Genomic DNA, 27717 nt, shown 5'->3' on the forward strand with positions numbered 1-27717 from the left:
AAGCCCATCGATCATCATTCTAACATGCCAAGCCTGCTTTTTCCATGAGCAACTGAGAACAGACACATCACTGAACACATTAAAAGGGAAAGAAATGTAGAAACCAAGCGTTAACACTTACATTTTAATGCTGAGCAGCATTGCATGATTCTGCAATAATGTAAATCATGCTTGATGGATTATTTTCGAATTAAAACTGGAAGAGGTGACACATGCTATTTTTTCATTTACAATGTTCTGATGTGGAACTCACATAGTGTTTCATAGCTCACCATCATGCAAGAGACTTTAAGTTTACAACAGTAGCAATTTTCCTATTCTAAATTTAATTCTTTTTTTTAATATTTATTTTTTAGTTTTCAGTGGACACAACATCTTTTATTTTTATGTGGTGCTGAGGATCGAACCCAGTGCCCCGCGCATGCCAGGCGAGCGCACTACAGCTTGAGCCACATCCCCAGCCCTAAATTTAATTCTTAAGAGGAAAAAATCCAACATATTGATGCCATTTATAGTACTGTGTTCTATTTTGGCATCTTTTCTTGATACCAAATGAATGAATGGATAAAAATACATGCTTTTGAGTGACCTAACAAGTAGAATTAACTGTTGTGAACATGTTGGCTAAACATGAGGCTGAACATGTTCTAACAGTCAAAACCTTCCCCCAATCCATGTCTGTACTGACCTCCACACAAGAAGTGGTCCTGAAAAGGGCTGCTGAGTGTTTTAAGTAAAATTGAGTGTAGTCAACCAGGCTTAGACTTTCAGGTCCTGTGTGATCTCATGATCTTGCAGACATGTGTCAACCCTGAGGCTCTGTGATTATATCATGGACTCTTCCCAAATCTGGGTTGTCACTTAAACTAAAATCATCAGGACCTTTTTTTTTTTTTTTTTCTTTTTCTGTGATGAAATTTATGGTCAACTTTTCAAACAAAAAGGGGAAATATTTTCTTTAGTTTTAATTCTTAAAACCTGTCCAAGGCTCACATACCTTCTTTTTTAACTGTACCTCACTTCACTATAATTTTACTTTTTTTAATTTACTATGATTTCTTTCAAAATGCTCAGCCTAAATATTTATGTACTATATCCAAAATGGCATTCATTACAAAAAATCCTTTAGAATTTTGACCACAGGATAGGAACAAAACACAACATAAGGAATTAATAAAGTTCGTTCACCCTCACACCACTGTATTTAATCTCAGAAAATGATCTCTATCCTTCATGAAACCAGTGTCTGCTTTTAATCATAGGGTGGTTTAGCTACTTACCACAAAAGAATAATAAATCCTGAATCCAGGTTTTGCCACAAAGTAGTCATCAGACTTGAATGTTATTTTAATTTGGTTTGTTCTTGATGTTATCCTTGGAGGAACTTCCTTGTGTCCACACCATCGGCCTCTAATAACGGTACTGGTTTCAGATACATCTTCGACTTCCACAAAATCGTACCTAGGATCAGTTTGACATGAATAAATATGTTTTGATTAAAGTAGATTTTGAAATTTATAATTACACTGAGAAATTAAAACCAACAAAAGTGATTTATTGTTATCTACCAATTGAGATGACTAGCGTACCTACAGAATTGTTAAAAGGAAAGCTGGGTAGGGATGAGGTTTTCCAAACTCAAACTTTGGTGATCTAGTCTAAGAAAATCTGTACATGCATTCAGTTACTGTTTTCAGATCACCAATAATCCAAATGGGCTATTTCTGAGCATCTATCTTAGAGAGATTTCTTAGAAAAACTAACAACTGTAACTTTTTGTATATTTTAGGTGTAGCTCAAATTATCTGCCCAAATGTTTATTTTATAAGTCTTTAAAACAAATTTACTGTTTAAATTAATTTAACAAATTCAGTTCTTCCTTGAGGACATGATTGATATATATGTAGCTTATAAAATCAGTATTCTCATTGCAGAAAATAAACAAATATGGGCACAATTTGTTCTATTCTCTTCATGGAAACCATATTATGGGAGGATCACATCATAAAGTGTGACATTTGTCATAAGGGAAAGCATTTAACTTTGGGGAAACGTACGTGCGACTCATACTGGACCAGTCTGGCTGGTTAAACGGTGTGAACTGAGGACCTTGGGCTCACCTTGAGCACTGGGCAGAGAAACTTGGGATCCAGGATGAAGGAAAATAGCCAAGGCCTGTTTAGTTATCCCATGTGACCATTCAATCCTTGAAGTTCCTCTATACAATCCTATCACAGTAGGATATCTTCAGTGATACAGTTTCCATCTTCTAGTGGTCATTTGTTTTATTTCCAGAGCCCTGAGATCTTGAAACACTCTGCTTATTTGGCTGAACTATCTGACTTTCAGTTCTGGTCATCACTATCTCACTCCTGAGCTTGCCTTTCTCAAATAATTTCAGATGTCAAAGTCAAAAGCATAGGGTGGGCATTCAGGGTGAACAGTGGCAGAAAACTCTGATGCATCTTATATTTTTCTGTCATGGTTACCAGAAGGAATCTGCATAAGAAGCATCAGAGCTAAATATGAATAAAACCGGTGAGTATGGTTTACCAGTTTTACCCATGAGCCTCTTACTTGATTGAGAAGGGTAATCTAGGGAGTAGGTGAAAATGTTAACATTGTGACTACATTTCTTTGATAGTGATTTATGAGGCCCTTATGTCCTTTGCCTCAGTTTCCTTATGGGCAAAATAAGAAGGCTTATATAATTTTACCAGCTGGATATCTCTTGGGTGCTGTGTAAATTAATTACTTAACATTTATATGGTGTTTGGAAGGTAAAAAGCACTAACAAAACATCATTATTTAGGCAATAAAATATTACAATGTAAACATCACGGAGGCTTTGGAACAGATGGTAGGAAATCAATTGCATTTCATTTTATATACAGTGTATGTAAATCATATTTACTGCTCAAAGCATAACTATACTTGAAACTTTGTTAATAACACTATAGGTCACTTTTGTTTTCAAAAAACAACATCGGTTTAATTTTACTCAGAGTCCAAAATTAAGAGGGTACCATTTTTTTTTTAGGGAGGATTTTGAGACAAGTAAATGATCTGCTTTTTCCCCTGTCTATTGCTTCTTTAACTCATTCTGTATATTTTGAGACCCAGTGAGGAAGGGTCCAGAAAGAAAACCATCCTAATACTTACTCTCCCATTTTCAACACTAGGATGCCCAAAGGGCTCACGGCTAGGACTAAAAGTTCATTAGTGGCTTCCCTTCTGTGGAGCTGTGTGTGGTTCCTATCCAAAATCCCTTGGAATTTGAGTGATGGATGAGAAGATCATCTTTTATTATTCATAATAAGCCCCTTTCAGTCACAACTGAGTTTATCCTGATGTGATGACATTTGGCAGGCCCCTAGATAGCTTCAGGATGGAGGATGGTCACCAGAAAGACCAAGCTATGATTAGAGGGTTGGAACTTTCAGCCCCACCCTGAACCTCTTAGCTTAATCACCAATAGCCAATGATCCAATCACCCATGCTTCCATAATGAAACCTCCACAAGCCCTCCTAACTGTGGGGTACAGAGAGCTTCTGAGTTGGTGAATATATCAAGTGTTTAGGCAGTGATGCACCTGGAGAAGGTGCCCTTCCATATACTTGCTCTGGAGAGCTGTAAGGACCCCTGATTGACCAGTTGTTCAGTTAGAAATGGGGGAGGACTGGGATCTGCAAGTGAATTTAATGTAGTGACGGCTTGTGGGATTGATAGCCAACTCTAAGCAGATGGTGGCAGAGTTCATTTGAATTGTGGGATACCCAGATGGTGGTAGAGAATTGGTTGATGTGTGGGGGGGAACCCTACACATTTGGTGTCAGAAGTGTTCTGTGGGTAGAAACGGATCATGGTATCTTCTGTTTCTCACCTTTAAAAATCTCACCTTCTGTCCTCACCTTTTAATAGTGTTTTTCCCCCTAGGATTTTTTTTTTTTTTTTTTTTTTTTTTGTGCATGTCAGTACAGAAAATTAGTTCTCTCTTTCAAGGTTGAAAAGACACAAGATCAGCTTTAGTTTATTCTCTTTGTAAATATTAACTGGCTCTCCTTGCATGTATTAGTCTCGTTTTCTGGCATACATTACCCTCTGTGGTCCTAGAAAGTAATAGTCACTGCTGTTATTCTTGGGAAAGTAGCAACATAATAAAAGCTGTCAGCATAATAAACATGCAACAAAGGACGATCAAATTTGAGACACCTCTTTTTTATTATTCAAAGGAAAATAAACCTGCTGAAAGGATTTAGCAGTTCAGTAGTTCATTGGCAATGCAGAACAAGTGCATGCAGTAAAGTATGAAAAGAAAAAAAAATCCCTCCCAAAGCCTAACGCATGATAATTAAGTGAATAAGATGCTGTGGGAGGGCAATTCAAAGAACAACAGCCTGGACTTTCTCTGAAATATGTTAAGAAGGGAGAAGATTATCAGGTCCAACTTTCATCTTCCATCCCTGGCCCAGAAACCACAGGAAACAGGTGCCAGAGGAGCACTGATGCTGTGGTTGCTTTCTCTTCCTTCCTATACATATCTGAATTCTTAAAAGTATGAATTCAGACTAAGGTCCTGACCAGAACCTCAGCTTCCATCTTCTCTCAGCTTTGGGAAAGTCATGGCTACAATTGTCTTGGTTCAATTCCTGGAGTTGAGTTGAGGGTTATGCTCCCTAAGCCCATGGCAGGTTCCCACACTCTGACCAGGTACAGCTGCTGCAGGTGACTGGGATATTGAATGCATTTACCTGCTCACAATGCCTATTCTCTGCTTGGAAGGTCATGGACCTCCAGATTGTACCCTTCTTTGGAAGTCACAGAGTCATAACAGTTGCCAGAGTTAACATGGCAGGCTATCAGGCCCTCAGTGGTAGCATATCTATAGTTTTTGTCTGTAGGGCTAATAAACAGCTTTTTGGGAAAAGAAGGGATACATCTTAGGTAGGTCTAAAGGGCTCAAAAGAAATGCCAATGTAAAGTTTTAAATTCATCTTTTTTCTATACTTTGTACCCTATAATAAATATTTTCCCCACACTTACCTACAGATATCATTTTCTGCTTCCTCTAATCCAAATTGATTGTCAAATGCCAGCTGTATCCTGGTTTTGTCTTGGGAATGGAGCCGCCATGTCAGAAGCAGGTTCCTGGGGTAGCTATTCGGGAAGCGTGGACTCTGTACATGACCGTTTCCTGTCACTTGGATGGTTTCTTCTTTTCGGTACAAGTCTGTGAGGTGATTGCTCTCTGTTAGTAGTCACAACTTGTATAAATTAGTAGGTTGCTCCAATTACAGGAAAGCAAAAAAAGAACAATTTATAATACAACATGACATTTCAAAGCACTTCGTGATTTTCTTTACAAACATGAGACCAAATGGTAGTATTCAGATTAAACTAGCAATATTTATTTCTATTATCTCCACCTCCCCAAATTCTTCACAAAGTTTAATGCCCCAAACTTCATGGCTTGGGGCCTCTCTTACATCATTCCTCACAAACAAAAATTAACAACTATTTCAAAACTCAGGTTCATTTTGATTAGAATTAAAATCATCAGATAATTCCAAATAGTTCAACCTTTCTCTTTTCTATGTAATTCAAATAAATAAATTTTATCATGCTGACAATGTAACAGTATATTTCCAGTGACTAACATAGTAGGTACTTGATAAATATTGCTGATAAATAAGTAACTAAAAACAAAATACTCCAGTAGTGTTCAGTGGCCATTTATTTTCTGTGCATTTTTTCCAGTGAGTTTCTCTACCATAAAACTACAACACATATATAGTTTTATGGTAGAAAAACTACATACATATGTAGTTCTATGGTAGAAAAAAATATATATATTTTTTGGCTGTGGCTTTCTGTTACTTAAAATAGAACCGATTTTTGTGTAGCTTTTTGCACATTTTATAATAAAGAATTTATGTGGTCTTTGTCCTGGGTTTAAGGAATGAATCAAACCCTTGGAATTTCCCAGGTGGTAGGATTACCTTTGCTTTTCATGGTGGGTCCCTGAGATTTCATGTGCATTTATCCTAATGAGGCAATTTACTATGGGTGTTTACATGATTTCAGGATTGGGGCTGGCCATGCCAGGAAGACCAACATGGAATTGAAGGAGGCTTCCAGCCACTTGAAACCAGCCTGACCTGACAAACTTCAGGATAGACGTAGGATTGGAGGCTGATGGTCATGTTGCTAATTATTCAGTCAATCATGCCTTCATAATGAAACCTCATTAGAAACTCTGGATTACAGGGCCAGGAAAAAGCTTACTGGTTTGTGATACACATTAAGGTACCAGGAAGGTGATGTAACCTGAGGACAGAGAAACTTCACTCATGGAATCCTCCCACACCTCACTCTATGTGTCTTTTTATCTCACTGGTTCTAATATATATCTTTTATAATAAAACTTTTAGTGTTCTCCTGAGTTCTGGGAGCTATTCTAGGAAATTATCAAAACTTAGGGGCTTTGAGAACATTGAATTTGAGCCAGTTGGTCAGAAGTACATGTGGTCTGGGTCCTCCAAACCTACAGCTGGTTCTTCAGTGGGGGCAGTTGCATGGGGTTTGTACCCTTAACTGATGAAATGGGACTTAAGGAGTTTAAATCAACATGGGATCTCTTTTTCATATCACCCAGTATTCAGAGTTTTTTTTCTATTTTAGATGTTGGCTTTTTAGACCCCACCACAAATAGACCTCAAGCCACAGTCTATTTGTGTTTTCCTGCAGAGCGTTTACTTTGAGGTCTATAATTCATTGAGCCTGGGCAATGAGACTAAACTAGCTGGTGGAAAGTACTATAAAGTAAGGCTGCTGAGAGTGGCTATTAAAGTTTCCAAAATAAGGGAGGGAGAACACACAGGAATTGACATGCCAAATACAAAAGCCTGTCTACATAATTTTGTGCACATAGAAATTTATTTATTTATTTATTTTTAGCTTGCTCAGGGTTTCTTATGCAGCAGCTTGCTCAGCTAGATTTTGTGTATGAGTGAGAGACCCAGGAGGTGCATTGGTAGGAGAGAGATGCCCCACTCTATGCCTCAGGATGACAGCACTGGATATGTAGTAATATTACCATCTCCAGTGAATCTGGCAACTGGACAACCTCAGAAGAACCAAGAAACATTTCTACCAATTGATCCTTAATTCTTCTCTTCCCTTGACCTTTTGCTGAAAATGTAACTATGAAAATTATTATCTGCTCATTTCATCGTAGGGGGTTTAGGAAATGGGTCTGAAGACTATTTTCTAGGTTGTAGGATATGAGATATCAATCGCTCAACAATGATTGAGTAAATGCAAACTCTGACCATATGTACGGCAGTATTTTTGAGGCTTATTTGAGGATTGCTTTCTTAATTTTTTCCCATATTTTCTTAGCTCTTAACTTTTCTTTCTAAATAGTGTTTTTAATCAAAAGCAAATCTGATTTACTAAAACAAAACTCTATATCGTCCATGGCAACTGGATTCCATTTACCATGAATAGAAGGACAATATATCTAAATATATAGCTATTATGTTTAAAATATCCATCTAGGTGATCGGATTATTGCTTTGTATAATAAGGGGGGGCCAGATGGCACATTTCTCTTAGATTTCTTTCAGGGTTAACATTCAGTGGTTCTTTGTGTGCTCATTTCCTGTTTCAAGTGCTACTCTAGATTCAGGTATAATTTAAGAACATTTAAAGAGTGATTCCTATCTTCCTACACCTGGAAAGCAAAGCGAATGTATACCAGGCACAAAGGAATGCTAAGTGCTGAATGTAAATGCAGTAGTTGCAGACCTAGATAGTGGTGAGTATAAAGGGTGTTCATGGCATCATCGTCAGAAGCCTATCCAGAGAAGTCAACCTGGCCCAAGGGAGACGGCAGGAGGAAACAGGCTTTAAATGCAAACTACAGAAATACCTAAAGGCCAGGCAGAAGCCATGCAGAAGTGTCTGCACTTGATATAAATGAAAACACAAAAGCTGTGGAATGGGCAAACAGCTTGTTGAAAGTGGTTCAGAAGTAATTCCTGTCTCCTGGGAGGTGGCTACTAGGGTGATATTTTCTAACTAAAGAAGGGCAGTTGGCCATGAAGCTGCACCAGGGAAAAAGTCAAAAGGAACATGTAGTTAAGAAAGGAATGCAAAGGGATGGGTCGGAGTCAGTGGCAACATGTTAAGCCCAGGAACTGGGTCCAGCATGGTATTTTTATACTCAGGGGTATTGCAAAGAGAAAAGGTTTTAAAGACATACAAGTTCAATTTTGATCTGGTGGTGAAGAATTCAAGTGGAAATGTTAACAGGCTTTGTGGATATGGGCAAAGGCTTGAGCTGAGAGAACAGAATAGATGTGAGGCCTAAAGGAAGTCTTAGGAATCTTTCAGAGAGGAAATATACCCTGAGTAGGGATAGCTATATGCCTGGTACCTAGGAGTGGTAGCTGATGAAAGAAGAGTTGGGTAAGTTAAAAGTAACGGCTGGGAGTGAAGCCAAGTCTAAGTTAGACTAAGAAAAGGAATGATTTCACCATTACTGATACAGTGGTCAAGAGAGTCAAATGCAGAAACAAAACTAGGGAATTTTTTAAGTATAAAAGGGATTTGTCTCTTTTTTTGTTTTAGGATGTCAATCAAGTCTAGATTGTCTTAAAGATACTAACTCTGGTTATAAGCGAAAGGCTAATTATAATTTGATGATGATAAAGCAGGAAGAAAGAAGTATTTTCTTTTTTATATTGTTTGTGACAGCACTTGTTTCTAATTTTGTAAATATCTCACAGACCTATGCTCTACTATTATTTTTTCTGATTTATTTGTCTTTAGAAATAAAATTTTGCAAATATATACACACAGTGAATATGAATAACAAAAAGCTATAGAAATGTTTATTTTGAACCAGACATTGTTGTAAGCATTTTTCTCATTTCATTTACAGGGTATAATCACTTTATATATGCTCTCCTGTGTGTGTGTATGCTTGCACAAGCATGCACATATATGACCGTATGCACTTATAACAATTCTCTGAAATGTGTGTTATTATTGCCACTATTTGACATGTGATTATTCTGGAGAGGTCACAGAGCTGGTTAAAGGTGGAATCAGAATACAAACCCAGACAACCTGGTCACATAGTTCTTGACTACTGAGCTATATAAAGTGTTCTTCCCTCTTAATCTGAAATTTGCTATGCGCAGTTTTAGATTCTTGGCTATCTGGAACACATTTTAACTTCTGAATCACATTGTTTACGTATAATTTACAACTTCATGCCAACTCATGCCTAATCTTAGCAGAGGACTTATAGAGAATTATAGATACAGAGAACAACTCATCAGGTTAAACCTGAGATCACTACCAAAGTACTTTAGGCCAAGTCACATTCCTGAAAACAAACATTTACTCCAGTGTTCCAATAGCAGCTAACATTTATGGAGCAATTATTATATGCTATGCACTCCAATATGTGGTCTAAAGCCACTACTTCACTTAATCCTCACAACAGCCCTGTGCAGTTGATACTATCCTCACTATACAAAGGAGGCTCTTAGAGTTTAAAGGATTTGTGACCTCAAGGCCCAAAGCCAGTGGTAGAATCAAGATCTGACCCTAAGCTGTCTACTTTCAAAGTATACATGCTTACCACAGTAAGCACTGTATACTAGCTGTTAAGCCACAAAAATAGGAAACAAATCACTTTTAATTGATAGGGAATAATTTCTACATATGTTTTTATAGCAAGAATATAAAGTCTTACCTTGCATCTTAAATACCGAAAGAAGTTCATATTCTCATAAACTCTGAACTATTCATTTGACTTACAAAATGTAATTTTTCAAAAAAACCAAAATATTATACTTATATCCAGTCATCCCCCAATCTTCTAAAAAGTATTCCAGATGAAAAGTCTCCATAGGCACTATCACATATCTTTGAAGATCATTTAGATTAATGGTTCTCAGTGTGGTCCCCAGACCAGCATCATGGGCATCACCCAGGAACTGTTAGAAATGCCAGTTCTCAGGCTGCACCACAGGCCTACTGAAAGAGGTTCCAGAGAGGGAGTCCACCACAGGCATTAGTAAGTCCCCTGGCAATCCTGAACCCTAAAGTTGAGAACCACTGAACATTCAAAATTTCTACTTTCTTGCCTCTTATTATCAATTTCTCTGGTTCTTCCAACTCCTTGCTTTGATTCTGTACCTCACATCTGGCTTTTGGTCTCACCTCCTTGGCTGATGACCTTTCCTGGACTCACTTTCCTGTATTTGACCTTGGAACCTCCTTCAGGACATCATATCTCGTATACAATAAGGGGGTACCAGGCTACCTATTTCTTTGCTCTTGACACTAATCAGCTGGATCTTGCACCTTATCTCAGTTATCCTCATTCATGAAAAAGTCATGACTGATCCCAACAAATACATATAATCCATCACATATAATAGTGTTTAATAAGAAATGAAATTATGAATAATGGCAATACATTCTATCCTCTGCTAGAACACAATACTGTCTATGACAATGCAAGATGCAAAGGGCAAATTCTAAATTGTAGAAGTAAGGATTAAAATACCTGATCAATGTTTCCATAGGAACAACAATGATATAGTTTGCAGCTGTGCCACCTCACACAAATTCAGTGCAATAGTACAGACATATTCCATTTGCCTCATTTTTTTTGTCCCCATAAGACAGCCAGGAGGCAACAGCATGAACTCAGAAAACTTATGACTACAGCTATAAGCCCAAAACAAAGAATAGTCAAGAGTCAGGAAATTCCCAACTTGCAAAGGGATTATTACCAAATTTCATTTGTAAATTGACTGTGTCATTATCCAACAATATGTCAAAGCAGCACTATCCAGTATGCAGTTAAATGATATGTAAACCATACAGCCCAACTTCTGCTGCTAAACAACCACAGGGAAGCTCCATTTGTATGGGGTGAAATATAGTTCATTCAGATGCATTTTATAAGTTTAACATAAAAATAAATTGACCAAAAAATGGGACATAAATATTATTGCTTTCATCCTTTTTTTTTTTTTTTTTTAAAGAATCTTTGTTGTTGTTTTTGTTGTTACTTTAACAGGTAACAAAACCAACAGAGAGAAATTTAAATGATTTATTGCAAGTCAAAAATAATGAAAGTCTGGTATAGTATGTTCAAGCACTGAACCCTGAATTCAGCTTTACCATGTTCTAGTCTTGGTAACTTTTCCCAGAACTACAAATAGCGGCACTAGACACATCATGTCATCTTTCTGGTTTCTGTTTCCTAATTGATGGATCTGGACAAAGTAGCATATATGATTTTGTGTTTTTTTCAGGTCCAAGATGATGTGACACTCAGAAGGTTTTTTTTTTTTTTCCAAGGGGACAAAATTGTCAGTGGTTTGACGTAGCTAACAGGCAAAATGAAGCAACAGTGGGACAGTGGAATCTGAAACTCCAGATTTTTAGTGGGAAAAATCATTACACCTTTTGCACCTAAAAATGATATTGTATACAGTCTTATGCTATCGTTTATAGTAACAGTATAAATTGATGATTTCAACAAGTTGACCAACACAATTTTTAGGAAAATCTTTTCCTGTCACCAATTTGAAGAAAAGTGTCCCTTGACATAATTATCCACCCAGCACATTAATTTTTATTGAATATGTTATGAAGGAATTAAAATAAATCTTTTAATTAGATATAATGTATTTTTTATGTTTTCAAAAGTAAGGAAAGATTTCTCTCTGAAGCTGGCTAGGTACATGAGATAAAAACAAATACTCAAAGTTGCCTTATAATTTCTTGGAAAGTTTAATTGGAAAGTAAAAAAAAGATTGTATTGCAGAATATTAAATTCCTTATGGAAAAGCCTTCATCTTGTTTATGAAGGTAACCTTGATGCCTTGCCAGTCTGGTTATATGGAGACACTCAAAATTTTCTGTTACATACTACATGGATGAATGGCTACAGCACATAGTTTTTTAAAACTGAAAGGCAGATAACAGCAAGTAAGATAACAAATAAAAGACAATTTAATAAAAAATAAAGTTGTAAAATGACTCAAATATTGGAAATTCAATTCCAATGTAGCTGGTGGCTCTGACACTTGTAGGAGCACATTTAGTATGAACATTAAAGGCTTATTTTTGAGAGAGTTTCACTCAAATCATCCTGTTTGCTATCTGGCTTAGATATTAATTCTGAAATGACTGCTTCCTACTCCAGACTATTTCAATCAAGGAGTCTACTTACTGTACCATAGCCAGGTCCTACTACACTTGAAATTTGTAACCAGAAAGGAAAGGACAGAAGGATGGAGTAATGGTGGGAGAGTTTGCTGTTATATTTGTGGCCTGTTCTCAAATTTTTTCTATTAAGCAATATATTAAATCAGGTGACTACTTCCTACAGACTCTCATTCTAGGCAAGCATCCAATTTAGAATAGCAAGCTTGGCAGAGTGAATCAAAAATTGGTTTTGTGTCTTAGAAATGTATCATCATTATTTCTATCCAGCTGTTTCTGATGATTTCTGCATTGTCTTTTGACAAATAAAAACTCAATACAGAAAAGTGTCCTAGGATGAACAACCTTAATAGGTGAGACCCATGCAATATATTGTTTTAGCAGTGCATGCACACACACACACACACACACACACACACACTCATATGATGGATTAAAAGGAGAGTAGGCAAGTCCCTAAATTAAGAATGAATAAGTGAATTTGTTGTATTCCCCACTGTGTTTTTTTTTTTTCTGTGCTGGAGATAGAACCAGGGCCTTTCACATTCCAGGCAAGTCCTCTACCACTGACCCACCCTCAGCCCTGAACAGGTCACCTTATAGAACAGACCTTAAAATACCCATTTGCAAGAAACTGAATTTAATTAGATTATATTCCTTGAATTATTTTCTAACTTAAAAAGTATAGGGCTGGAGTCTCACCATGAGAACTGATAAAGGTGAAAATTAAACTTTAACAATATTAGCTTGGAAATCAGCATGTAGGCTTATTCCCCCCTCAGTGTTTGCTAAGGCACTGAAGCTTACAATCAATGGACTAAATTCCCTCTGGGACCATTAATGGGACAATTTTCATTAAGGAATTTTCTGTTAACACCTTGCACATGTTCCTAGTGAGAACCAGTTTTCCGGTAGCCCACATCAGCTTTGTTAAAACAACATTCACCTCTGCTCAATCTATGGCCTGCTTTTAAGCACTCCAGAGTAAAGCTGATTAAATACCAGTAAGTTATTTAGAATTCTCCATCAGAGGTTTTTCTGAGAAATCAGTAGTGATACAAAACCTTTCTCTTTATGATGATTTGGGAAAGAGTTGATTGTTTGCCAGTTATATATTATTGTGTATACATTTTAAATTACAGCTTTTTGGCACCAACTATTGTGTTAATGTTTTATAGACAAACTTGTTCGTAGTAACAATTTGGAGACAATGTTTTTAGGGAGTAATCTTGATTATTTCCTGAGCTAAAAATTATCCAAGTATCTTAACTCACCAAAAAAGTAAAAAAGTTTTGAATATTTGCCAGAAATAGTTCCCAGGAATATAGTAGTTCCTGAACATTCTGCTTTTAATTACCATCCTTCACCCCATCAGGGATTTTAATATAAAATCATTTGTTTTATTTTTGTATGCTAGTGAGCAATCATATTCTTTCCTTCAAAACTGCTGCATTTTATAGGTGGATTATAGAAGTGAATGTATGAGTATATTAAAATGGAAATCATCTACCTTTCTGAAATGATTTTTAATCTATTTTTTGAAAATTAAAATCTAGTTAAAGAGCTATATTTTATCACATTGTGGTAGTTGATATTAGTTTATTCTCTGATATTTCCTTTCTTTCACTGTAAGTCTAGGTTGTGATATTGTTCACATGTGAAGGATGTGAAAATAAGAAATAATTACATTCAGAATTGTGGCAGATAGGGAAAAAATGTTGAATGGCATGACAAAGTACACTAGAATCAAAGACTTCTGAATAGAGACACTCTTTTCTTTTCTTTTTGGTACTGAGGATTAACCCAGGGGGCACTTAACCACTGCGTCACATCCCCAGCACCCACCCGCCTTTTTTGAGACAGGTTCTCAGTATATTGCTTAAGGCCTTGCCTACTGCTGGGGCTAGACTAGAACCTGCAATCCTTCTGCCTCAGCCTCCAGAGTCGCTGGGATTAGAGGCCTGAGCTATCATACCTGGCAAGAGATCTTTTTAATTATACTAACTTGCCCAGAAAACAAGACAACTCCTGCCAACAGAGCTTGGGAACACAGACGGATAACAGGCAAAATAGAATGAAAAGTACACTCAGGAATAACTAGATTTAGCATGTAGTCTACAGAACATTTAGTATAGGAAAAGCAACTGTCTTAGCCTGTTTTCTGTTGCCAGAAATACCTGAGACTAGGTGAGTTATAAAGAACAGAAGTTTATTTTGGTCTATGTCTCTGGAGGCTGGGACGTCCAAGATAATGGTGCTAGCACCTGCTTGGCTTCAGTCGCTTTCAAGAGAATTCTTTAGTCAAGCTGCTCCAGTTTACAGCAGAAAGTAGAAGGGCAGATGGGCTCATTCTAAAGAGAGGAAACATGAGGGGCAGCCTCATGCAGTAACTAATCTGGTCCCATGAAGGCAAGAACCCACTCAAGCAAGAAAGGCATTAACGACCTACTTACCTTTACAGGTCCTACCTTCCAACACTGCCACAATATAATCAAATTCCAACATGAGTTTTGGAAGGACAAACTAGATTCAAATCACAGCACCAAATTTTTATAAATATTGTCAAGAAAAACTATATGTTTCAGGTGTGAAATTTAAGCATTCACAGAGAAGAAGGATGTTCTAAAATCATTTCACAGGGTAAGTTTCAAGAGGGAGTAAGTAATCAATCTAATACAAATGGTAAACGGATTAGACAGTGTGGAACAGAGAAGATGATCATAGAATACCCTAATGATAAAAAAATTGATCTCCATGGATAAAGGCAATTTCTTAGTCTCTTCTGACTACAGGGCTCACCAATTCCTAGAAGAAAACTAACTAGGAGTTAATATAAGAATCACATCATTTATTATTTATGGTATGGTTATATCTATGTCTATATTAAATAATTACATATGAGTTACACATCATATAATGAGCATATTATGTATATTTATAATTGTACTTAGATATTTATTAAATTATGGCTTGAGTGCTGTGTATGGATTCAGTTGTTTTTAACACCAAATTTTACTGGAATTCTAAAATATTTTTGTAACATTTTTAATATTTCAAAATAGAGAAATATGATTAGTGTTAAAAGTTATTATCTAGCTGTTAGGGAAGAGAAGCTGGGAAATAATTATTATAGTTTGTGGTCTATAAATTTAGTCATGCTAAAAGAGATGATTATTCATCTTCTTTCAATCTCAGGTATTTCTTTAATAGTTCCCAATATGGATGAAGTAGAACTATTTGGATATTTAAGTTTAGAAAGTTTTATAAAGTCATTTGTAATGCCTTTATAAAGATAGCACTATGATAGGATGCAGCACAAAATTCAAAAACATGTTATGTGCAGATAAATGTAAAATGAGACAAAATGTAAATATACTAAAAGATGGAGAAATGACATCTTCTCTGGTAAAGAACTAATCAAATACTTTATGGGATCAAAGCTGGGAAGATACATATAAGTAAAAACTATATTTTGATTTGTCATTGTTGCTCTAGGAAATAAATTCACGGCCCACCTCAGACAATAAAATTAAAAGAACTAGAAATTATGAAATATATCAGAGTAAGTCAAAGAATTGTCAAAGCTATGAGAGATTAATGTAAATAATTCATGCATTATGATGGTGCTAAATATTTACCTGTCAAAACTGGTCGTTTTCAAGAGAATTATTTAGTCCAGTGATATGTAATGCAAGAATGCTAAAAATCTCATAATTAAATAGAAAACACAGGCATAGTCACAGCATTTCTCTGTATTCTTCAAAATTCTTTGATCCTAAAAATGGTCACTAAGCAAATCAAGATAACATATACTGGTTATGAAAAAGGTCCTATTACCTTGAAGCTATCAATATCAAAGGACAGTAATGATTTAGAAGACTTTTGAGAGAAAAAGGCTCAAATTTGGATGTTCATTGAAATAATAAGAGATTATACTTTTCTGGATAAATGTATGTGCAACTATCATTTTATTAAAAAGACTCCTGTGTGCTTTTAATGCAGATCTCTTTTTCTCCCTAATGTAATTACTTGATCAGTGCAAGATGGTGTCTTAGAATGGAACAAGCTTTTTGTTTCCTTGTCAAGTATGATGCCAATGTATCTCTTTAAATATTGTTATGTGGACTGGTGAGCTTCCCCCAGGGACTTTGTCCTGTACTAGGTATACTCAAGGAATAGTATTAGTCAAGATCTAGTCAGCCTAGATCCCAGCGGTTTCTACAAAAAAGTTTATTTTTTTTTTTACATTACATACTCACTTGGGATTGGTGGGATTTTGCTTCATGTTTTATAACTCTAAAACTTATTAATGAGGTTTCATCCTTACATTAAGAATCATGGAGGGGAGGGGGATGCCAGGAGATGAAGACTTTCCCATTCATTGTTTTTTAGTTGTTGTTGTTTTGTAGTGTTGGGGAATGAACCCAGGGCCTTGTGCATGTCAGATAAATGTTCTGTCTCTAGTTACACCCCCAGACCTGCCCATTAGTTTTTAAATGCTTGCGGTCACTTTTATTGGTCTAAGAAAACCACAAGACCAGACCTAACTTTCAACAAAGAAAGGAAAATGGTGATGCTGTGTTAGGAAAATATGTTTGAGTAAGTGGTCTTGAGTTTTTTCAGAACTTTTGTCTTGCTAGAGATGGCAAGTAGGTTTTACCCAGAAAGTAAACTTGAATGCTGATGGCTTCTCTCTCATAGTACATCTTAAGAAGGAATCTCAACTCAAAGTGGATCAAGGACCTAGGCATTAGACCAGAAACCTTGACTAGAAGACTAATGGAATAAAATAGAGAACACACAAAAACCCAAATAAATATAGTGACCTCATATTAGACAAAGTTGCCAGAAACATACATTAGAGAAAAGACAGCCTCTTCAACAAATGGTGCTGGAAAAACTGGAAATCCATTTGTATTAGAATGAAATTTAACCTCTATCTCTCCCCCTATGTGTACTTTTAATACAGATCTCTTTTTCTCCCCAGTGTAATTACTTGATCAGTGCAAGGTTATACATAGATGGTGTCTTACTTTTCAACAAGTATCATGTCAATGGATCTTTAAATATTGTTATGTAGACTCAACTCAAAGTGGATTAAAGACCTAGAAATTAGACCAGAAATCCTGCATATACTAGGAGAAAATGTAGGCCCAACACTCCAACATATTGGCTCAGGAACTGACTTCCTTAATAATACCCCTAAAACACAAGAAGTAAAATCAATCATCAATAAATGTGATGACATCAAACTAAAAATCTTCACAGCAAATAATCAAGAGTATGAAGAGGGAGCCTATAAAATGGGACAATATCTTTGCTACCTGCATCTCAGATAGAACATTAATTTCCAGGATACATAAAGAAATCAAAAAACTTAACACCAGAAAAAAAAAAAAAAACCTCACAAATAACCCAGTCAATAAATGGGCAAAGGAAATGAACAGACACTTCTCAGAAGAAGCAATATGAATGGTCAGAGAATATATAAAAAAATGTTCAACACCTCTACCAATTAGAGAAATGGAAATTAAAACTACACTGAGATTCCATCTTACTCAAGTGAGAATGGCAATTATCAAGAATACAAATAACAATAAATGTTGGCAAGGATGTGGCGGGGAAAGGGTATATTCATACATTGCTGGTAGGACTGCAAATTGGTGCAACCACTCTGGAAAGCATTATGGAGGAGATTCCTCAGAAAACTTGGGATGGAACCACCATTTTCCCCAGCTATCCACTCCTTGGCTTATACCCAAAGGGACTTAAAATCAGCATACTATAGTGATGCAGCTACATCAATGTTTATAGCAGCTCAATTCACAATAGCTAAGCTATGGAATCAACCCTTATGCCCTTCAATAGATGAATGGATGAAGAAAATGTGGTATGTATACACAATGGAGTCATATTCAGCCATAAAGAAGAATGACTTTATGACATTCACCAGCAAACAGGTGGATCTGAGGACTATAATGCTAAATGAAGTAAGCCAATCCCCCACAAAACAAAGGTCAAATGTTTTCTTTGATATGTAGAAGCTGACCTACAATAAGGGATGGGGGGAAAATAGAAATGCAGGAGATTAGACAATGGTTAGTGAAGGGAAGGGAGGGGGAAAAGACAATGGAATGAATCTGACATAATTTTCCCATGTACATATGTGAAAAGAACAAAGTAAATCCCATCACCATGTACATCCATTAGAGTGGAACTCTAACTAGAATAAGATATATTTGATACATTCTATGTATGTATAATTATATTAAAATGGATTCTGCTGTCATGTATAACCCAAAAGAACCAAAAAATTTTAAAAAAATAAAAGAAGTCTGAGCCTATGTCTACATTATGGAACAATCTAACAAACAACAAACAAAGCAAAAGGCTAATTAATAATGTCTGGCATGTGCCCAGAAAGAGAATCAGAAATACATTTTTGTCATATGTTATATCACTAGTGAGTCATATTTCATATCTCCTGATTACTCTATAATTTTCCTTTTCTCTAGCCTGTTCAACAAGATTATAGTTTCCAGATAGAAGTACTATTCATTGTAGGTATCTAAATGTTACTTGTTGGATGAATATTTGTTTGGAAGTAACAGAATAAATGGTGATATACTTAACTAAAAGCAAATAAATCTCTGGGAAAAATTACATTTATGTAGCAATTTATACACTCTTCAGAATCTCCAGGAATGTCAAATTAATACTTTTCACAAAAGTTAATATTGCTAAATATGAGCTAGATATCACAGTGTTTAATCATTATTGGTTCATTTAAAGCTCAAATCAACCCTATCCATTAGTTCTCATTATTATCAATTTTTCTGAAACACTAAGTAACTTATACAAAACAATTAGATTTCTATAACCAGTTAAGCATATCATGCAGGAAGAATGAAACAAATGAGGCTAATATTCTCTGGGTTTAATTCTTCTCTTCATCTCACTACTGCATGTGTGTAGCTCTGCTAGTGATGCCTCACATGACAGCATGGTACTATAATCCTAGTACTATGCTTAGTCTCTCTCACTTAACAGCTGTCAATTTAAGAGTTTGCTGCATGAGGGCTGGGGATGTGGCTCAAGTGGTAGCGCGCTCGCCTTGCATGCATGTGGCCCGGGTTCGATCCTCAGCATCACATACAAAAACAAAGATGTTGTGTCCACCAGGAACTAAAAAAAATAAATATTAAAATTCTCTCTTTCTCTCACTCTAAAAAAAAAGTTTGCTGCATGAATAAATAATTGAATAAATGAAAGAACTGCATGGAACTGGTGATACATCAGAGGAGACTGTTTTCCATCTCAAGATTATACTGTTTAATCTCTGTAACCATCAATTTTAAGAAAAAATTGATAGTAAATAACATTGTCTTTGGCAGGAAAAATTAGGTTAAATGACTCAGACAGGGTCATGTAATATTCAGAATGTATATGCCAGATAGAGTCACACTGTCAGATAAGGAACTCACAAATATTCTAATACATAGTATTCTTCAGAAATTATTCTAAATTCTCACCACATATCCTTAACCTATGAAATATATATTAGTATAAGGGAAAGTTGCTATTTTGTTGAGCTGCTCCATGGTAACCTCGATTAATTTTTCAGATCACTTAGAAGTAACAGGTGTAATCTTTAATAAAGGACAATATAAACTATCACTTAATTAATTTTGAGAAGAATGGAATTGTGTGTAATGTATTGGTAAAAGTAACCTATTTGTGAACCTAAACAGCCATCTTAGAGATCTACTGTGGTTTGTGCTAGAAAAATGGAAGGCTTTAAGGAAAAAAATGGCTGATAATATACCAGCATCTGCCTCGTTTCTCCAGGAGCCCACATATTAATAATAATCAGATAATCTCTTACATGAGCAGCAAAAAAAAAAAAAAAAAAAAAAAGCTAGTTTCTGGAATAAGATCCGAAGTAATCCATCACTCTGTCAGCATTTACTGAGATCTTATAGCATGCGGGTGAGAAACAGGAGCTTCATTTAGATAGTGGAAAAAAATCATGCTTTCATCCTATGTGTGATACCACCAAGTGGAACAGGCAAGCTCTTGTTTCTTCTCTAATATTTTTTGCAAATGAAAAAAAAAATAAAACTTCCTATTTCCATCATATGAAAACTTCAAGGATATTGCCAGTGTATCTGTTGTTCCAAACTCTGTCAATTAGCTCTTTATTTAAATTTCATTCATAAACCCAGGTTTAAACCATGCTTTTAAACTTTACTGGATTTTATTCTGGAGCACATTTAATAAGGTTCTAAGTTTTAAATTGTGTTAGAGTTACTAATCTTCTGTGAGATTTTCACAGATGCCATGCTGTGAGAAACCAGCACCTGAACAATATTCTCTTTTTCAATTTAGATTGACAGGCTACTACTTGAGAAAGAAATGCAGATGTTGCTTGTTCTTAAGGGGGTCTCAGGTGTGAAAAAAGCTACATTTGAAGTTAATCTGAGAAAAAGATCAATTTCAGAATTGAAGAAGTACAGGCCATCTCTTTTGGTATTTCACAAGTAAAAAAGAAAAGACAGCATTGCCTTTGCACTCAAAATTAAAAAAAAAAAACATTTTAAAGCACCTGTGCACATAAGAAAATCACCTATTTAACATTTGCCATAAATAAAACAGCATATCCAGAAGCATCATTTTCTAAGTTGCATATGTCTCTACATTAGACCTCAAAACTATATACTGAACAAAATAGGGTTTTGATAAGTATGAAAATGGAATGAATTTATAAGTACCAGAATATTAGTATACATGAAACTCTCCAGAATGGCACATTTCATCAAATGATGATACCATATGATAGTTTTGCATGGTTGTCCAATTTAGTGATTTACATATTTTACATTTCTATTTTCACTTTTAGTTAAAAACAGAGACACGGTCCTTTCATGCATATATAGAGCTCACATGGCAGCACTGCATTGAATACCAGCTGCTTTTCACTATTAATTTCATGTTCGTGCTACAAAATCCAAAATCTCAATAGGAAAAAAAAAATCTCTCTGGGTTTATCAATTTTCTAAGAGTAGTAAGCTCTCATGGACTGCCTGTGTATAAATCTGACTGAAATTCTGCATGCAGGGAGGAGCCTTTTGTTTTATTTGTAGGGCACTGTGTGTTTAGTCAAACCACTGATCTTATAGACTGATTTTGGCTGCCAAGTAACAGATGACCAAACTGAAAGTGACTTAAACAATAAGGGAAACAGGCCAACTCACGTAGGCAGTCAGGAGGTGGACACTTCCAGGTCTTGTAAGTGCAGAGTTGGCTGGGCAGTCATGGGTCTTTCCACCTCTCTGTTCTGCCTTCCTGGGGGTGTTGGCTGCTGTCTCAAAACCAGAGAGTGGCTCCAGTGTTCTCCCCCTCATAGGGTTGGACTTAGAAGCTAAATAAAAGGCTTTTTTTTCCCATTTGGATCTCAAAAAGCAGAACCTTTCTAGAACCTCCACCCTCATCTCCAAGTCCACTCTCCCTCTGCCTCACTGAGTATATTCCCATGTCTGTGTTAGTCCAGGCAAGAGGAATGGAATTACCAAGGATACCCTGGGGTGTGGGTAATAACACCTCCCCCAAAGATCAGTCTACCCATCAGAATTCTATTAGTAAGAAACAAAGGACAAGAGGGGCATTTGGGATGGCAACCAAGGAGAGTGATTTAACAACTGTCAGGTAAGTTTGTATTTTTTATCAAGGTTTAAAAGGCCACTTGGAAGTGAATGTTGCTTCAACATGGATGGGGTACTATGACCACTGTTGGAATGAAGAACAGTAATGTCACATAGTTCTTTCTCTGACAAGGATGTTTATAACCTGCTTGGTACAAAGACAGTTTAGTAGAAAAGACTTTCCTTTGTTAGGTTGATTCCCAAGTATTTTATTTTTTTTGAAGATATTGTGAATGGAATGGTTGTCCTCATTTCCATTTCAGAGGATTTGTCGCTGATATACAGGAATGCCTTTGATTTATGCGTGTTGATTTTATATCCTGCCACTTTGCTGAATTCATTTATTAGCTCTAATAGTTTCTTTGTAGACCCTTTTGGGTCTGCTAGGTATAGAATCATGTCATCTGCAAATAGTGATAATTTAAGTTCTTCTTTTCCTATTTTGATGCCTTTAATTTCTTTCGTCTGTCTAATTGCTCTGGCCAGTGTTTCGAGAACTATGTTGAACAGAAGTGGTGAGAGAGGGCATCCCTGTCTTGTTCCAGATTTTAGAGGGAATGCCTTCAATTTTTCTCCATTCAGAATGATGCTAGCCTGAGGCTTAGCATAGATTGCTTTTACAATATTGAGGTATGTTCCTGTTATCCCTAGTTTTTCTAGAGTTTTGAACATAAAGGGATGCTGTACTTTGTTGAATGCTTTTTCCGCATCTATCGAGATGATCATATGGTTCTTATTTTTAAGTCTATTGATGTGGTGAATAACATTTATTGATTTCCTTATATTGAACCAGCCTTGCATCCCAGGGATGAATCCTACTTGATCATGGTGCACAATTTTTTTGATGTGCCTTTGTATCAGACTTATACAATGAAAACTACAGAACCCTAAAGAGAGAAATAGAAGAAGATCTTAGAAGATGGAAAAATATACCCTGTTCATGGATAGGCAGAACTAACATCATCAAAATGGCGATATTACCAAAAGTTCTCTATAGGTTTAATGCAATGCCAATCAAAATCCCAACGGCATTTCTTGTAGAAATAGAGAAAGCAATCATGAAATTCATATGGAAAAATAAAAGACCCAGAATAGCAAAAACAATGCTAAGCAGGAAATGTGAATCAGGCGGTATAGCGATACCAGACTTCAAACTATATTACAGAGCAATAGTAACAAAAACAGCATGGTACTGGTACCAAAACAGGCGGGTGGACCAATGGTACAGAATAGAGGACACAGAAACCAATCCACAAAACTACAACTATCTTATATTTGATAAAGGGTCTAAAAGCATGCATTGGAGGAAGGATAGCATCTTCAACAAATGGTGCTGGGAAAACTGGAAATCCATATGCAACAAAATGAAACTGAATCCCTTTCTCTCGCCATGCACAAAAGTTAATTCAAAATGGATCAAGGAGCTTGATATCAAATCAGAGACGCGCCGTCTATAGAAGAAAAAGTTGGCTACGATCTACAGTCGGTGGGGTCGGGCTCCAAATTCCTCAATAGGACACCCATAGCACAAAAGTTAATAACTAGAATCAACAAATGGGACTTACTCAAACTAAAAAGTTTTTTCTCAGCAAAAGATACAATAAGAGAGGTAAATAGAGAGCCTACATCCTGGGAACAAATCTTTACTCCTCACACTTCAGATAGAGCCCTAATATCCAGAGTATACAAAGAGCTCAAAAAATTAGACAATAAGAGAACAAACAACCCAATCAACAAATGGGCCAAGGACCTGAACAGACACTTCTCAGAGGAGGACATACAGTCAATCAACAAGTACATGAAAAAATGCTCACCATCTCTAGCAGTCAGAGAAATGCAAATCAAAACCACCCTAAGATACCATCTCACTCCAGTTAGATTGGCAGCCATTATGAAGTCAAACAACAACAAGTGCTGGCGAGGATGTGGGGAAAAGGGTACACTTGTACATTGCTGGTGGGACTGCAAATTGGTGCAGCCAATTTGGAAAGCAGTATGGAGATTTCTTGGAAAGCTGGGAATGGAGCCACCATTTGACCCAGCTATTCCCCTTCTCGGTCTATTCCCTAAAGACCTAAAAAGAGCATGCTACAGGGACACTGCTACATCGATGTTCATAGCAGCACAATTCACAATAGCTAGACTGTGGAACCAACCTAGATGCCCTTCAATGGATGAATGGATAAAAAAAATGTGGCATTTATACACAATGGAGTATTACTCTGCATTAAAAAATGACAAAATCATAGAATTTACAGGGAAATGGATGGCATTAGAGCAGATTATGCTAAGTGAAGCTAGCCAATCCCTAAAAAACAAATGTCAAATGTCTTCTTTGATATAAGGAGAGTAGCTAAGAACAGAGTAGGGTCGAAGAGCATGAGAAGAAGATTAACATTAAACAGGGATGAGAGGTGGGAGGGAAAGGGAGAGAGAAGGGAAAATGCATGGAAATGGAAGGAGACCCTCAGAGGTATACAAAAGTACATACAAGAGGAAGTGAGGGGAAGGGGAAAAATAATACAAGGGGGACAAACGAATGTCAGTAAAGGGGGCAGAGAGAGAAGAGGGGAGGGGAGGGGAGGGGAGGGGAGGGGGGATAGTAGAGGATAGGAAAGACAGCAGAATACAACAGACACTAGTATGGCAATAGGTAAATCAATGGATGTGTAACTGACGTGATTCTGCAATCTGTATATGGGGTAAAAATGGGAGCTCATAACCCACTTGAATCAAATTGTGAAATATGATATATCAAGAACTATGTAATGTTTTGAACAGCCAACAATAAAAAATTAAAAAAAAAGAAAAGAAAAGACTTTCCTTTAAGTTTACCATGTAACGCCACTAAAGAAATGTTAGTCCTTTGGAATTAAGATTTGTAAGAAATCTTCCCTGATTTTTTGTCCCTCAGACATCTCTTTGCTATAGCTGAATGTATGTGTCCTCTCCAAATTTATATGTTGAAATCCTAACTCCCAAGGTCATCCTATTAGGAGGTCTACCTTTGGGGAGGTACTTAGATCATAAGAGAACAACCCTCATGAACAGGACGTCTCTCACCCCTTCTGCCAAGTGAGGACACAGTGAAAAGGTGCCTCTCTGAACCAGAAAAGGGAGACCTTCATCAGACATGAATCTGCTGGTGCCTTGATCTTGAACTTCCCAACCTCCAAAACTGTGAGAAATAATCTTGATTATAAGCAACCCAGTATGGCATTTTGTTATAGCAGCCCAAGTGGACTACTTAGATCTGTTAATAGTCCTTGGGTGTGTTGTTAGCCAGTGTATATAAACAAAAACAAAGGCATTAGATGTGAACATTAAAACTCTATCATGAGCTGAGTCCCAGTCCTTGTGAGTCAAACTTTAGTCTTCATTCCTACTTTCTTCAGTTCAAATTTCTAGTATAGCAGTAAACATATTCTTGATCACTGTTCTGTCAAATTCTATACTTATATCCATTACAAAAAAATACTCCTTCCAAGTAGTGATTTTCATAAACCCAAAATACTTATACATGAAAGTGTTCAATAAACAATAATTTAATTGTGGAAGTCTAAATCTTTTTATCCACCTGTGAGAATCTCTGTAGATGCCTGACTTATTCCTTCCAAAGGCTTACATTGGGGACATTGCCTGGATCTTAATCTTATATTCTGGGATGCTAACTTTTGGTGGGGGAGGTATGTGGACATCTTAAATCTGTACGTGCCATAGAGACTTACACAAAGTCACTGCACAATGTATATTATGTCATAGATAAGACCCTTGGCATTGCTTAATATAGTGTTTGATGAAGGCACTTCACTGCCATTTCTTTCTCCAGAGAGATGTGAAAGTCCAGTACAGTGACTTGCTGTTCTCACTGGTAATTATGAGATGAGGATTTTTAGATGAAAGCAAATAAGAATATCATGATATGGTAAGTGATAAAGGGAAAAGAGGAAAAAAAAACATTTCTTATACATTGTGACAAGAAACTTATGTGGTCCTTTATTGATACTTCCTGAAACATTCATCCTATGCCTAGGCCATGTCTGCATTTCCCAGACTGAAAGCTTCTGGAAAATAAAACCTTCACAGGTTCTCCTTCAGATCAGGAGCTTATGGGAGGTAACAGGAGCTTTTCATAAGAATCTATTGAACAAATGCATAGAATCCAGAATATTCTTGAGGCAAGATATTTCTGTGCATGTACACAAGGAAACAGTACTGGGAAGATAAACAGTCAGTACATTTGTTAGCTGTGTAGGGTCATTTGCAGTCTGGAAACTAGAATTCACAAATCCTGCAGCCAAATTCATGACATGTGATCCTGCTAGACTAAACTGAGATGTCTCCTGAGAGATCTGCCCAAGTCATGTGACTCCCCTTCTCTGAACAGAAATCCAGGAGTGCCTCAGCACCCCCTATTCCTCAGGATGAGCTCCAGCCAGCAATGTTTGCCACCTTTCCATCAGTTTGCTATCCTATGTCCTTTTCTGTGTGCCTTTCAGGCCCCATGTATGGTTTCCCTAATAACTCTTTGTCTCTTAAGCATATCCAACCCTGACTCTTGTTCTCAGATTGTTTCATTTTTTTTCATCCAATATATTGTATAGTATTATTGTTTTTGTTAATTAGCATCCCTTTCCCCTACTGGACATTGTAGTTCTTTGAGAGAAAGAGATGTGGCTCTCGCCCTTGTTTCCTCTCCTTTAGTAACAATGGTCTTCCATATCCTCCACTGTTCAAAGCTCTTCTGTCTTGGGATATCTTCACATGTCCCCTGTGAAGAGCTCTCACCTTTCAGTTCCTCACCACTAGGCAAATGTCTACTTTGGCTTTTGTGTACATCATTTTTTGCTTTCATCATAACCTTCTCTTTTCCTAAAACACACATCATACTTTGTATTAGCTATGTGGATATCACTGTTTCATAGCTGATTCTTCCAGCAGTTCTTAAGCTCGGCAAGGTGAAGGATTATACTTGTTTTATTCAATATTTTATATCGAGTACCTAGCACAGGGTTGGCATGGAAAAAATGCTCAATAAATGTTCATTGATAAATTAATCCTTGAATCTCAAATATATAAAAGAGTGGCTGGCACAGATGAATCAGATAACTTCAGACAAAGAAATTATATAATAATAATTTAAAAAACCCTTCTTTATAATCTGCCACATCATGACTTCCACCCAGTTAACCATACATTATTAACATTTATTTATCTTTTTTTTTGGTGAAAAGTGCAACAGTATCTGTTGCAGGAGCAGAGATATGGAAGTAATAAATCCTAGCAAAACATAGATCTGGAAAAAGTCAAATATATTTAATCCTGAATGTCTATGCCAAAAGATTATAATAGTCTTCCTGAAGTAGTGTGTTGGAAGAGTGTCATGTGTAACTATTAACATCTGTCCTGAGCATGGAAGGGAAATAAATGGCTGAACACATGTTATATTTGTCACCCTAATGTAGAACTAACATGTAGAATTAACGTACATTAAAAGAAAATGTGTTTGGAGTGTTCTCCATTACTCTGAAGCTTTGTAGCTTTGGTAAGAATTACCCAAGCTAGTGTGGGTTTCTTCATTTCCAAAATAGTGAAAACATTTACTTCTCTTTGAAGGTGCTAAAAGGACCCCCCAGTGAAGAAATTTTTTATCAAATCTAAAGCAGTCTGAAAATGTCATTAAGATAAACATATATATAGAAAATAACACAGGAATAAATAAACACCAAATGAATTGCTAGGCAGCAAACATTT

General features: G+C 36.4%; 1 protein-coding gene across 2 annotated transcripts in view; it reads right to left on the reverse strand.

Moving 5' to 3' along the window:
* The window catches only part of Pdgfd (platelet derived growth factor D), a 231448-nt gene that overhangs the window by 67672 nt on the left and 136059 nt on the right, over window positions 1-27717 (reverse strand). The window contains exons 2-3 of one of the 2 annotated variants that reach the window (XM_071616654.1): window positions 5045-5231; window positions 1281-1461 (exon numbers count right to left, since the gene is read on the reverse strand). In XM_071616654.1, coding sequence (XP_071472755.1) covers window positions 1281-1461; window positions 5045-5231 — 368 coding nt within the window. Of the gene's footprint in view, window positions 1-1280; window positions 1462-5044; window positions 5250-27717 lie in introns of both variants that reach the window. The other variant, XM_027930449.2, reaches the window with a different exon arrangement.

Source organism: Marmota flaviventris, chromosome 9, assembly GCF_047511675.1.
Source record: "Marmota flaviventris isolate mMarFla1 chromosome 9, mMarFla1.hap1, whole genome shotgun sequence".
NCBI lineage: Eukaryota > Metazoa > Chordata > Mammalia > Rodentia > Sciuridae > Marmota > Marmota flaviventris.